The sequence below is a fragment of the Asterias rubens genome, chromosome 13, assembly GCF_902459465.1.
Source record: "Asterias rubens chromosome 13, eAstRub1.3, whole genome shotgun sequence".
Lineage (NCBI taxonomy): Eukaryota > Metazoa > Echinodermata > Asteroidea > Forcipulatida > Asteriidae > Asterias > Asterias rubens.
In genome coordinates this window covers 9,629,784-9,644,371 of record NC_047074.1, presented here as the reverse complement: position 1 = coordinate 9,644,371, position 14,588 = coordinate 9,629,784, and the positions used below count along the sequence as shown (strand labels likewise).

Sequence of the window (14,588 nt, the reverse complement as noted above, 5' to 3'; positions counted from 1 at the left end):
AGGATAGTGTTTTAGATTTTGATGACTGAAGTTCTAGAAAAGAAGTTCCTTTTTACATGCTCTTATTTTGAATTGATAATTGTTGACTTGTTGTTTTCCATGCTCTTTTGACTTTTGATGCTTACAAAATGTGAATTGTCATATTACATTTTGTCTCAGTATTATTAAGCTTTTAACTTGATTTATTTAATGTTGGTTTAGTTTCTGCATTATTCAGTACTTATTTGTTTCATGGTTCAATTTCATTGTCTACTTTGCCCAAGACCAGATACTTTTATTAGCGTCTGTTTTATTGAGTGGTTGATTTGTTTGATTCCACCTGTGGATTATTAGAACAACTTATTTCTAATAGTACTTTTTGATATGAGTTTGGCAAGAGACAAAGACTAGTTTTGTATTTGAAGTTTCTTTGATTTAGTTTTATGCATCTTTCTTTCTTGTATTTACTGAAACTATACTTTTCAGCCAGTGATTACTTTTATCATAGTTTTGCTCTATGGTTTCATACATATATCTTTGCTTTTTAACTTCTTGTTTGGTTTTTAATGTTTTGCATTTACGTTTATTTAGACTTCTTTAAAGTTTATCATTGTATATAATACATTGCAGTCAAAACCAATTCCCACGGTTTTTCATTGTTTATTGTAAACATCCTGATTTCATGGCACCAAGGAGTCATTGTTCCATGAAATGTCTTAAATACCACAAACTATGCAAGGGGTGTAGTTTCCTTAATTGGTTTAAATACCCTGTCCATCATTTTGCCTCAGGCATGCACTGGTCTGGGGAATAGTGTGACCTTTTAGCACCCATACTGCACTGGCTAGTGTAACAGTCTCACACAGCTGTTATTGTTTCACACTTAATTTACTTTCAAGATTAGTGATTTCTGTTAAAGGATTATAAGGTTTATTATTAGGTATTTAATTTTAGTGTAGTTTATATTTTTGAATGGCATAGTATTAATTTTAAACTTGGCCACTGGACACCGACAGAGGACGGATAGTGTTAGAATTAACCCTCCAAGTTCCTTCAATAATTACACTTTGCCTCTGTCGGACATCTACGTTGGATTGCGCCAGCCCAGCTTTATCACCACAATAATTGTATATATTCATCCCCTGTCCTGCTCTAGGCCGAATCCAAATCAAGAGAGCCAGCAGGACAGCGTGTCATCAACTGTAGCCTATTTATCTTCACTGCATTTTCGTCATACCCACTTGTACCAGAACAGTAATCCTGTCCCCTGATCAAGGACAAGGAACTGGTTCTGAAGTCTTCAAGTTTGTCATCATAATCTTCACAGCCCCAATATCTTCAACTTTGCTGGAAGAACTTTTTCATTGTCACACCATCTTCAATTCAAGTATCTTCAATTCAAGTTATCGTCAGCGTCCGTACAAGTCCAACACCAACAGATAGGCCATTCATTTATTTTTGTTTTATATTTCCATTGTATAAAGTTTCATTGTTATTTTCGTTGCATTTTAATTGTCGAGACCCGCCGGGTTCGTTTTCGCCTCTTTTGTATTTGAGATTTTATTATTATCTCACTTGCACTGTATAAATACAGCGTTTTAAATTCGCCTCTCCCTTTATAGTAGTCGGGATTTGAATAAAACTTTCTTCATATTTTACAACACCACTAAAACAGCGTGTCCCTTGTAAAATTTATTATGTTTCAGCACAGAGTGCGCTAGCCGCACTCAAACCTGTTACATATACCTCTGGTAATTACTCAAAAAAACTTAACCATAAAAACTTTCTTGCTAAGAAGTGCTGCAGCTGTTGTTAATGTAATACCATTTTGAGAAACGATCCGCTTCAAAGGAGGGAGAGGAGCTTTCAAAACATTTCAATCTGAGTAAAAGTTTCTGCGAGAAATGTTTCTCAGATTGTGTTTTCCATTTACGAATTATTCTTCCCGCATATAGACATAACCTTTAGATTACCAGCAATATCTCAAATCTTGCTACCACCTCTTGAAATGAATTGTTCAGAGGTTAGTTTTATTGTATAGGATTAAAACAATGAAATGGTTCAAAAACCAACCTTTGGTTTTTGGAAAAGTTTGATTGTTTTAATCCTATTGTATGTAAATGAAGATGTAATGTACAATAAAATTTCATTTGAAAAGGTTTTCTTTTTTTAGGATATTGCAAAAATCTGGAGCGTAATTTGGTTGGTAATCCTGTTTTTTATCCAGGTCTTTTTTTATTTGTGCTTAGCTGAGCAGCTCTATGAAATTAGGCTCAGGGGACATGGAGGCAATCGCCTTCATTGCCTCCTTGAAGTATTGTGACCTGCATTACCTTTAATATCTCTATGTAGCGTTCTCTCAGTGTGTAGATAGTGGAGCCCATACAGGATCTCTCTTAGAATAGTGGCAATGAACACCTCCTCCATCCTGCCCGGCTTGAGGAGATCCAGCGCCGACCCCCCTCCCAGATACTCCATGATGATCCATAGCTTGCTACCCTGTGGTAAAGAAACAGCAGAAAACACATGCATGGTTAGCCTTCTGGTATTGAAACAGCAATATATGTTTTAGCTGCTACCCTGTGATAAAGAAAAAGCAGGAAACACATGCAGTGCTTAGGACTCTGGCATTGGAACAGCTCTATATCCTAGTATAAAATGTTTTAGCTTGCTACCCCATGGTAAAGTAACAGCAGAAACACCTGCATGGTTAGCCCTCTGGCATTGGAACAGCAATAGTTAAAAATGTTTTAGCTGCTACCCTGTGGTAACGAAACAGCAGAAAACACAAACAGTGGTTGGTTCTCTGGTATTGGAACATCAATATCATAATTATAAAATCAAGCTTGCTACCCTGTGGTGACGAAACAGCCGAAACATGTTAACCCTCTGGCATTGGAACAGCAATCTCATAATATTATAAAATATTGTAAGAGGTCACAGGAAGTACATCACACTTGAAATGAAAGAGGGCAGGACCCCTTAAATGTACAATACAAAGGATTAGTCACAAACACAAGATCAATAGTTAAAGTCAGAATTTGGGTTGGAGTTTGACCTTCATAACACTTTACCACGCAATTTCATTTTGATATTAATTATGGAGTTATGCGTACGCAGTGGACACGATTAATGAACTTTTAATGTCAACACAGACAGTTGATACACATGTAATGCACGTGCAGTAACAAGATAATGATAGTAGAAAGAAGCATACCTTAAAATAATAGTTGCTGAGGTGCTGTAGTTTTTGATAACTTAGTAAAACAATGTCATGAAATATACGTGTTTACATGCTAAAATAATTTTTCGTCTCATGATCACCGAGACCAAATTTTTTTTTCATGACATTGTGTTACTCATTTCTCAAAAACTACAGCACCTCAGCAAGTAGTATTTTCAGAGAAGCTTTCTACTATCATTATCTTCAAACTGTAAAGTTTAGCGTAAATCTGTAGACATTGTGTTGTTTGTCCTACAAAAAGTACACATGTAGTAGAGACCCTTTTGTACAACCTTTGAGGAGGGCAGGGTCATTCTCAGTTTGAAAGATCACTTCCACTTAGCAAACAATTTACAAAGTCTTTGAGAAACTTATGGAGGGGTCATTAAGACCAAGACCAGGTTAGCAGAGGCCATGGCCTTTGCAGGGTTTGCCTTTCACTTGTTCAGCGATTGGGCAGCTCGTCATTTCACTAGTCCATCTCCTCTTTCACTAGTCCCTAATGTATGCAATACATGTATGCAATACCCCATAGGAATGTTTTTCCCGACACTGAACTAGCCAGCAGGACCACTTGGAGTGCATTCTGACTTGGTCCTCAAGTGCTTTCAGTGGCATTTGGCCTATGGACCACTGTTAACGGAAAGGTGTACACGTTTGGTAATTGTCAAAGAAATGCATAAAACAAGCCTGTGAAAATTTGGGCTCAATCGGTCATCAAAGTTACAAGAAAATGATGAAAGAAAAAACACTCTTGTTTGACGAATTTGTGTGCTTTCAGATAGGAATATAAGACTTCTAGCTAGAAGTCTTTTGTTATTTTAGTGAGAAATTACCTCTTTCTCAAAAACGATATACCTTCAGAAGGAGTCGTTTCCCACAATGTTTTATACTATCAACAGCTCTCCAATGCTCGTTACCAGGTAAGTTTTTAAGTGAATATTTATTTTGAGTAGTTACCAAACGTGTACCTTCCCTTTAAGGGAGAATGCTGCTTAGTGTCCATATTATGGTTTTACCCCCCCCCTAGTCACCAGGTAAATGCAACTTTTTATACATTGTAATGTATTGTACACATGTACATGTACATAGGCACAGTGCTACTACACAACTTCCCCAAATGAGTAATTCAACTCTGTCAGTCTTTAACAAGTTTACAAACAATTCCCACATGTTTACATCCACATGGTTCGTCTGATTCATGAGCTTTGATTTCAGATTTCAATGCAGGACCAGACAGTCCCCTCGTAACCCATGGGGGAATATCACAACAGCCCTAGCTCTGTGGGATACAGGTTCATTTCAGGTCAATGTTAGTTGGCATGATCAGCATGCAGTCAGCAGCCAGGTTTAAAGGCACTGGACACCTTTGGTAATTGTCGATGACCAGTCTTCTCACTTGGTGTATCTCAACATAATTGTGCACAAAATAACAAACCTGTGAAAATTTGAACTCAATAGGTCGTAGAAATTGCCAAAACACCCTTGTCGCTCAATTCAAATATTTTAGTGATAAATTGAAGCCTCTTTCTCAAAAAACTACGCTACATCAGAAGCCTTAAATTCTGTGTTACATCGATCAACAGCTCCCCGTTGCTCATTACCAAGTAAGTTTTTATGCTAACATTCATTTTGAGTAATTTACCAATAGTGTCCAGTGCCTTTCAATGACTACAGGTTAAAGGGAAAAAGAGGCACACTATCAGCGCACAGCCTACTGACAATAGCTTCCTTTTACTTGCTACATAATGCATGGCTGTTGAAATCGTATGCATACTAATGAGTTATGATGTTCATTTAAAAAAATCATTTAAAATACAAGTTTGTGTAAAATAATTAAGTACAGATGAATATCAATGATGATTCAAATTTACATTCCGATTCATAAAATGAATATTTTATTGAAACGAGACATTTATTAACTAAAATGAAGACTTCAAGAATTCCATTTTGAGCAGTGTACATGTATGTCATTTGGTTGTTGTTCTTGTTGTTTTTGGTTTGTTTGGGTTTTGGGGGGGGTGGGGAGGATGGGCATGATAGGGGTAGGGAAGAATATCAAACTAAATCCATCAACCTGTGAAAACAATTCATGAATCTGCAGGCACGCTTAAAGGGAAGCTACACTAATTGGTACCTGTCAAAGACCAGTGTTCTCACTTGGTGTATCTCAAGGCATAAAATAACAAGCCTGTGAAAATTTGAGCTCAATTGGTCATCAGAGTTGGGAAAAAATGATGAAAGAAAAAACACCCTTGTTGGACGAATTTGTGTGCTTTCAGATAGGAATAAAAGACTTCTCTAAAGCTTGAAGTCTTTTATTATTTTAGTGAGAAATTACATGTACATCTATTTCAAAATCTATGCTACTTCAGAGGGAGCCGTTTCGTACAATGTTTTATGCAATCAACAGCTCTCCAATGCTTGTTACCAAGTAAGTTTTTAAGTTAATGTTTGTTTTGAGTAATTACCAAATGTGTACCTTCCCTTTAATACATGTATGTGGTGTGCTAGCAAGTTTCATCAAAGCACAAGACTTGTCAGCTCTTTTCAAAACGATAAGTCAAGTTCAAGTCTAACTGTAAACAGTAGAACAAACTAATATGTCCTTATATGCTCAAATTGTTAGCCACAAAACTACAAGCTGAATAACATGGGTAAGAAAAAGCTCAAGATAATTTCCAAGTGTACTTTTTTGTAATAAGTGACTTGCTGTGTTTGGTAGTTGAGAACCAACCAACATAACTGAGGACAGCACCAACCCATGCTGGGGGAATACCTAACCCCTGCTGGGTGACTCTGCCAGCCAAATGGCTATATTAAAAAACTGACTCATTCAATTTAAAACAACACATGGGAATGCCCTTAATTTATTTGATCGTAAGCCAGCCAGACCAGCAATCTTCATTTACTCAATCTGCTGCAATTTTTGGTCGTGCATAGCCTATGTACATATAAGCCCCCCCCCAAAAAAAAAAAAAAAAAAACAATAAAAAAAACAGTTAATTGTTCCCTCCCTCATCCTCTTTTGAACTTAAAAATCTTTGAAGAACTTGTTTAAATAAAGTAAGTGGTGTATTTAAACTGAAGAATAGGTGGCCAGTTTGAATTAAAATGCCTATGTAAGATATCAAAATTAAAATTAAAAAGGCCAGGGTCATTCTCCTCTTTTGGGAAAAACCCACAGATTAACTGTGCTTTTTTTTTGTGGGGGGGGGGGGTCCAAAATGTGTGTGGAGATTTCCTTTTTTACACTGAGACTGGCATCTACCAGTATTTTACATTCAAAACAATTTGTACACTATAGTGTTGAGCATCAAGCTTGGTGGAGGACACAGGGCCCTTTTCGAACCTACATGGCGTAGGCTCGGGCTCCAGTTCTGACTTGGGCTCTCTTCATCAATTTTGGAGCTGTGTGCAATTTAACACAGAAGCCAGTAGGGACCTATTCTAAGCCTACGCTTCGGCTACAATTCCAACTTGGGCTACATGTACGTGATAAATTGTTGAACAGTATGCAAGGTGTTTCAACGTCAACAAAACCTTGAGCCTTGATGTGGAAAAAATTAAGGGATCTTAGAACTTTGTTATAATTTTACGTGTACATTAATGCTACCGTACACTTCCAATAATGAACTAACATTCGGGGGAATATCTATAATTTGAAAATTATCAAACTCCTCTAAATATAACAACAGCGACTTTCCTAAAAACCCAAAGTCACCACAACAGCCTCAACCATAATAAACACAGGTCGGCCACCATAAAATACAAACGCATTGTTGTTAATGGGAGGCAACGTTCAACATATGCCGATACGTATTATTCTACTCTGCATACTTCTAAAGGTCAACTTTGGAAAGCCTTCATAAAAATCACTCAACCTTCGCTGTACAAAATGTATTGTGTGGAAACTTGGCACTGGGTGCACAATACACCTACACTATGAATTGTCAAGATTACAACAAAGCGTTTCCTTTCCCCCGGAAAAAAAAAAAAATAACAAAGCAGTGGGTGGATTGTTATATCTTCATATGGAGCACAATAGGGTTCCCGATTGTGTAAAGTATTCTAATAAATTTAATTGAAGAGGCCGAATCGAGAGCATGTATGATGTAACTCCCAGTTACAGTGCATATTGTGCACAGAGACCAAGGGTGGATTCCACAAAGAGTTAAGACTTGTCTTTATCTATAGTTAGGACGAGTTACCCGTCCTAACTTAGGACTAGTCCTAAGATGTACAAAAGTTGTACTAGTCCTTACTCTTTGTAAAATCGCCCCCCCCCCCGCCCCCCAGGATTACATGTACATGTAGGTCTAGAATTACATGCAGACCATGGCCTCCAATGCCCCTGATCTTGGCCTTGGTGCCCCTTCATAAGCTTCCCATTGGCTTCCCTATGGAAGTTCCCCCTTGCAAAATGACAAATGACCTTGACCTTGAAGATGAAAATCCAGGTTTGCGGGATGGAAATATGGAGTCATAATAATGTGTGACGTAGAGTTTCATAAAAACTAGAATACATGTTGATGAAAAGCTGGTTAATAAACCTGTGTAGAGAAATGACTTGGCAGATTCGTGTGGTGTGGGCCGTATCGATGAATAAATATGAGTTTTGAGATTTGTGTGATAAGGGCGAGTGAGGAGCGGTGTGTTGCTTATCTTTATTGATACAGGGAAATGGGTTGACATTTGGATTGTTAATACAAACATTTCATTTCCATTAACTGTACAATGCTGAATAGCTGAATGAACCCATTTAATTATTTATTTAAAATGGGTTGTCAAGATGAGATAACTAAATTATCACATGGTTATCCCACCATGGTTATCCCCTATAATTTAACAACTTACATTACAACAAACAGTATCAAACCACAATGTTCCTGTGCTCAAACTCAACCTCATCGCCCGTAACCCCAATCCAGCAACATACGTGTACATGTATCCAAACGTTTCCATAAACCTAGAAATCCACGTGCTCAACCCTCCCCCACCCCCACCTAAAACACTACCCATCCCACCCACATACTGTACAATAAACATGAACTCTATGTCCCCTACCTCTAAATGTATGTAGGTGTACCCACCCACACAACCAGGGGTTCCCCACCTCCCTTCCTTAACCCTGGGGATCCATGCTCGAACTCCCCCAACCCAACCCTATTGTAGGCGTACACATACATTGTACACTGAATACACATCCCATCCACATACCCCAGGGCATGCAGGGGTTCCCCACCTCCCTTCCTTAACCCTGGGGATCCATGCTCGAACTCCCCCAACCCAACATAGCACAACTCAGCTCTACTCGTGTATATATGTATGTCACACCCACATTCATGAACTACATGTACTGTAGTACCCCAGGAATCACCCACCTATACATCAGTACACGTACTTTCCATATACCTGGGGACCAATGCTCAATCTTCCCCCACCCACCCAAAGCAGCCAGTGCAATCGAGGGTTATTATTAGTGGCTCAGGATATGTAGGTTGACATTGCCACATCATGGCTAGTCTGGATTCAAACATTGTAGATCAAACATAGTCTGTGAGCTGTCTCCAAGCATCAATTATCGGTGCAACCTGTCAGCCAAACAGGGCCACCATCTTACACCCTGAACTTGTGCCTTGACATTAAAGGAAAAGTAGGGCGTTGGCCATAGAGTAACTTTCCACTAAATTTCTCAAGACGGTAGGGCATTCTGGACCTAAAATATGTAAGTTTGTCTAAAGTACTCTGAACTGAAATGACGTCCTCGGAATGCTTATTATTTTATTTTTCAGTTTAGGTTTGGTTAAAAAAACAAATTGCTTTATTTTATGATTTTGGGAAAAGAATATCAGTATTGACATAACCTGTATAATTAAAATCACCACGCAAGGAAACCAGCCTTGCCCTCTCAACAAGGATTTTGTTTAAATTAATTTTTAACTTGTTCACGATAATTTGCATTATTTCCAAAACCATTGAACCCAATCAAGAAATGCAATCATACCAGTTATTTCATACCAAGTTCAGACACACCCCTATTTTGTTTCATTTAGGGAAATGAAACGCAACCCTATACACCTTGGCTCAAATAACGACAATTACAGTACATAGTACGTTTCATTTCTGATTGCCCCCACAAAAAAGGGCCTGTACATGTATCTTCGTTTATGAAATGGCAAAGGCACCAAGGCATTTTCTCCTTGCTAAAGGGCACCCTAGGAAATTGTAAATTTCTACTGGAGCGTTTTAGGGGCGCCAAGGCAGTGAGGGGGCACATGGAGGCAATCGCCTCTGTTGCCTCTGTGAAGTATCGAGCCTGAAAAGGTGTTGTAAAATGTAAGTTGTGGTTAAAGCCATTACACACTTTCGGAACAGAAAAAAAAAAAACTCAAAGATTTACAAATAACTTACAGGGTTTACAGAAGGTAATGGTAAAAGACTTCTCTTGAAATTATTATTCCATGAAATGCTTTACTTTTTGAGAAAACATTAAAACAATTATCAATTCTCGACTACGAGAATTACGGATTTATAGTAAACACATGTCATGACACGGCGAAACGTGCAAAAACAAGGTAATGTTTTTCTCAGATGACCGATTAAGCCTGAATTTTCACAGGTTTGTTATTTTATATATAAGTTGTGATACACCAAGTGTAGGCCTTTGGACAATACTGTTTACCGAAAGTGTCCAATGGCTTTAATGGAAGAATTCCTTAGTAAGGTGACTAAGCTACAAAGATGTTGAAATCAAAGGAAACAATCAAAGTGAAAGAAAAGATTTTATACTGCGACAGTGACACAAAATGAAAACAAAACTGTCATAACCATTTATTCCAGCTGATGACTTGATCAGAGCATTGAACTCAGGATTCAACGGAGAGGCGTGAGAAAGTTGACTTTGTAACCAACTTGTTTTATTATTTTTGGAACAAACAAGGTATGCGTGTCAAGGAAGTTACGCATGTAAATTATGCAAATTGTAGTTAACACATGTTTTTAAAATACACATGTGGTAGTTTCACTTTCCTTGAATGAAACTGATATCAGTGTAAAGAGGTGGGTCCAATTCACTGGTACAGTATTATCATTTAAAACAAATTAAAATTTAGGGGCCGTTAAGAATAGTCATGGTTAAAGCCATTATACACTTTCGGTACAGGGAAAAAAATTAAAGTTCACAGATTTACAAATAACTTACAGGGTTTACAGAAGGTAATGGTGAAAGACTTATCTTGAAATACTATTCCATGAAATGCTTTACTTTTTGAGAAAACGTTAAAACAATATCAATTCTCGATAGCGAGAATTACGGATTTATTTTAAACACATGTCATGACACGGTGAAACGTGGGGAAACAAGGGTGGGTTTCCCGTTATTTTCTCCAGACTTCGATGACCGATTGAGCCTAAATTTTCACAGGTTTGTTATTTTATAAATAAGTTAAAGTACACGAAGTGTGGGCCTTGGACATTACTGTTTACCAAAAGTGTCCAATGGCTTTAAAAATATTATTTTTTCCCTCTGGAAATCGTGGATGGGTGGGTCAAAAGAAATAATAACTGACAATCCAAATTAAATTTTTACTTGAAAAGAAACTAATTTGTAAAAGAAGAAGAAAAAATACCCAGCTGGCCAAGATCGTCAATTTCATTTATGATTAAGCTACAAAGTTGTTTATTAAGCCAGGAAAAGCCGTCGGTTGGAGACCATTGATTTTGATCTAAATTTATGTATCTGGTTCGTTTGATGCATTACTTTGTTCTTCAGTACAGAAAATAATATGAAGCCATTCAATGTTTGAAAAACTAAATTTGGGGTGGATACATTGTGTAGGTGGGCCAACAATTTGTACCACTGACTATTCTGAATCTGGCCCCTAACTCTTATTTTAAGTTCCGGTACAGCCATCTAGTTTTTCTCATAGAAGCTGTGGCATCTCCTAGTTGGTTGCTCGGAGATCTTGTTCATCAGAACCATAGAAAGATTGGTTTCTTTTCATTGAAACGTCTGCAGAATAAGGGCGAGTCACAGCTCCACAGATGTATCTTTAAGTTCATCACTTGAAGGTGCTTCATCATCGGCCCCAAAGAGACGAGACTTTAGCAGGATTACCTCTCCAACCACAAGACGTCTCCCTCCCTGATGCTATCCCCATCACCTGCTTCTCAAAGTGACTTCTTATTAGGGGTTAACGGATCTAGGCGTGGCCCTCATATATCTTGTGAGAGGACGGCTCCGGGTGCTGGACTGACATCAAGAACCAAGAGAGATCATGACCTCCCTGCAGGAGTCCAAAAGGTTGAGAACAAGGCCTAGTGTTTTCAGTGCAGCGGTTCACTGACCTGCTGATCGTGTACAGTCGGCTCTTGTTATTAAAGAACACTGTTAAGGAGAGTCTCTGCTTACAGACCTTTATCACAGTGTAGCCATCTTGATACTCCATTCCAACTCATTGTAACCAAACTGAAGCTGGACAAAATTATAGTCTGGTGCCATGTTTGCCTAATGAATGTTATCATTCATTACTGTTAGTTATGGAAACAGGGAACATGACCAAGATGGTGACAGGGAGATAAAGGTATATAAAAGCATACTATGAAGTTCTGAATCTTATTTCTGCTTATGTGTTTCTTTGTTTTGCTGTCTTTTTAAACAGTTATAAAGAGGTAATTTGGCCAGTCCCAGCGACCTTGTGAAAAGGAGGGTTGAGTGTACATCCAATCAAACTCAATCAGCTACAGTCAAAGCTGCAGTGTTGAGGAAAAACCCTGTTTTGTGTAAAGCTATCAATTTGTACAATGTTCAAAAACATTGTATCTCCTACAATTGACAATAGCATCACGTATCTTACATTGTACAACATATACAGTAGTACTCAATACAATGACCCGGAGTAGGCAGCTCTGATAGGGGAGAACGCTGACAGTAACAATGTACAACATGCGTGTACATAGTTCTCTGTGAAATCTGATCCTGAACTACACGAACACAGTTCATTACATTGTAAACACTGTTCACTACATTGTAATGTACTTTATACATGAAGTGTACAATGGGATACTTTGGAGCGCTACATGTAGGTGGCAGCAGACTTACCAGGTACATAGACCTTATCGCAAATAACAATGCGCAAGCGCAGACTGTTGAATGAGGTGCATTGTGGGATATATATGGATTAAATTTGGAAACCAGCTAGACCACAATGCACCTAATTCCAAGCTTTACGCGCACGCCCCGGTATTTGCGAAAAGGTCTATGTCCATTGTTTACGTAGTTCTGAGCATGCGCAGATAACCAAGAGCAATGGTTTTTACCTGGTGAGTATGCTGCCACGTAGCGTCCCCCCCCCCAAAAAAAAAAAAAAAAACATTGTAGGACTCTGTGGATTAGCTGAGATGTATACTACTTTAATAGAGACTCCAGAATGATAAATCAACTTCAATAAGTCATATCTGTATTGCGCACATCACTTCTAAGTCCCTAATGCACAATCTCCTAATATCAACAAGATGCAAATGTACAATGTATAAGGCCGTGTCCGAAACGGCGACTTCGGCTACAGCTACGGCTAGATCGCGCGCGTCTGCTATTCTTCAACACTGGTAGACGCGCTGATCTAGACGTAGCTGTAGCCGAAGTCGTCGTTTCGGACACGGCCTAACTACCCAATCACCACACCCTGCATTGTAACATCCTGGCAACTCCCACCAGGAAATGGCCTCAGTCCTCATTTAATAAAACCAAGGTGTGCTTGTTGCGTGCCCACTGCCCCACTCCTCAAAACGCACCCGAGGACACAATGGAAGAGGCTTGGGAAGAGTATTGGGGCTTGCACTATCAGTGCCAAACAAGGCAGGGCCAGCCAAGCCCCCCCCCCAAAAAAAAAAACATGTTTAGTGTCTTGCCTTTCTGAAAATAGAAAGGAGGAGTGCCTTTTCTTTTCTTTTTCAAAATGTTTTCTTTTCCAAAAATGGCCGCTCAATACATTAGAGACAACCAGCTGGGCAATTTTTCAGGGTTTTTTCCTTTTTCGACTGAGACCAATAAAATGTATACTTCTTTTTAATTTAAAAAAAGAAAAAAGAAAAAAAGAAAAAAAGGAGGCAGCCTCTAAAAAGGAAACGGGCGGGGTCGCTAAACATGTTTTTATTTTTATCGGGCCTATAAAATTAAAAGGGGCTTGACACTAGCCAGCCCCCACAATGTATAATGGCCATCTGATGGCATCTTAAAGATGCGCCGCGTTGATGAGTTGTTGAGGCGTATGGTTAATCCGCTCTCTAAGATCCACCCTTACCCATGGGACGGTGATTAAAAGCACTCCGGGAAGTGCTTGGTTAGCGACGACCGCGGAGGAATGGTCCTAGACCTATGATCAGTGACCGCGAGGGGAGCTCCTGGGGCTTTGTCTCCGCGATGCACAATCCCGTTTTCTCATGTGGGCCGTTTCCTACATTATTGTCGGCAGCGAAAATTTAATGCATGAATAGAATTGGGATGTTGATAATGTTTTGGAGTGGGTAACATGGGAGTTTAAAAAGATTAGCAACTGAAAACATTGGTTGAGGTTTTGTAGGATGTTAAATTACCGGCACTAACGTTTAATGCTGTTGATTTTTTAACATGGTGACAAAGTTGACATAGACAACACTTTCAAAATGTATGAGTAATAATTTTTTTATGAACAGACATGCCTTATTAAGTACCCGTAGGCGACAAAGTCATTTATCAAAGACCAGTGGCAGCACTGTATGACCCGACATACATTCGTTAAACAACCAACCCGTGAAAAGATAACTAAGTCCCAAGAAAATTTAAATAGAAAAACAGTTTTGGACAAGCAAGATCAGAAGTACATGTATTACTCATTTCTCCCAAAAACTATTTACATGTAAGCATTTCAGGCGAAAAAAAATTTCAATGGACGTTTTCCACCATGGACCCTCTAACATTGTAAGTTATGTTTACATTTTCAACCTAAAACACTGTTAAATGCATACCCTTTTATGCAAATAGACTGGTCCCCTCCCCTGTTTATCTTAAAATGGCCTCAACATCAGACTTCAACAGTTTCCTTGAGTAAGTTGTGACAGGCCTCTAATTGCATTGTAACTCACGGCACCCATAGCATTTTCGTTAACTTGCGCTTTTGCGTTGGTACTCTTTTCAGAGTCCCAATAAAAATTCACTTTTTTCCTACTTGTGCCCCTTTCTTGGAGAACAATTGCTATGCCCTTCGAGAGCCAAGTGCAAGGCCTGTTATATTATACTGCACACGAACATCATTAGGGCCTGAACATCTCTTGCATGACCATGTGCTGTGGCATATTACACGTACATGTACATGTAGGCAAGGAGGAAGAAAAATACTGATGTAAT

The 14,588-nt window shown here is 38.7% G+C and overlaps 1 protein-coding gene across 3 annotated transcripts in view; it reads right to left on the bottom strand.

Moving 5' to 3' along the window:
- LOC117298218 (serine/threonine-protein kinase 26-like) overlaps nt 1-14,588 on the bottom strand; it is a 53,970-nt gene that overhangs the window by 13,945 nt on the left and 25,437 nt on the right. For all 3 annotated transcript variants that reach the window (XM_033781346.1, XM_033781347.1, XM_033781345.1), the window contains exon 3: nt 2,313-2,478. In XM_033781346.1, the coding sequence (XP_033637237.1) occupies nt 2,313-2,478 (166 nt within the window). The remainder of the gene's footprint in view (nt 1-2,312; nt 2,479-14,588) is intronic.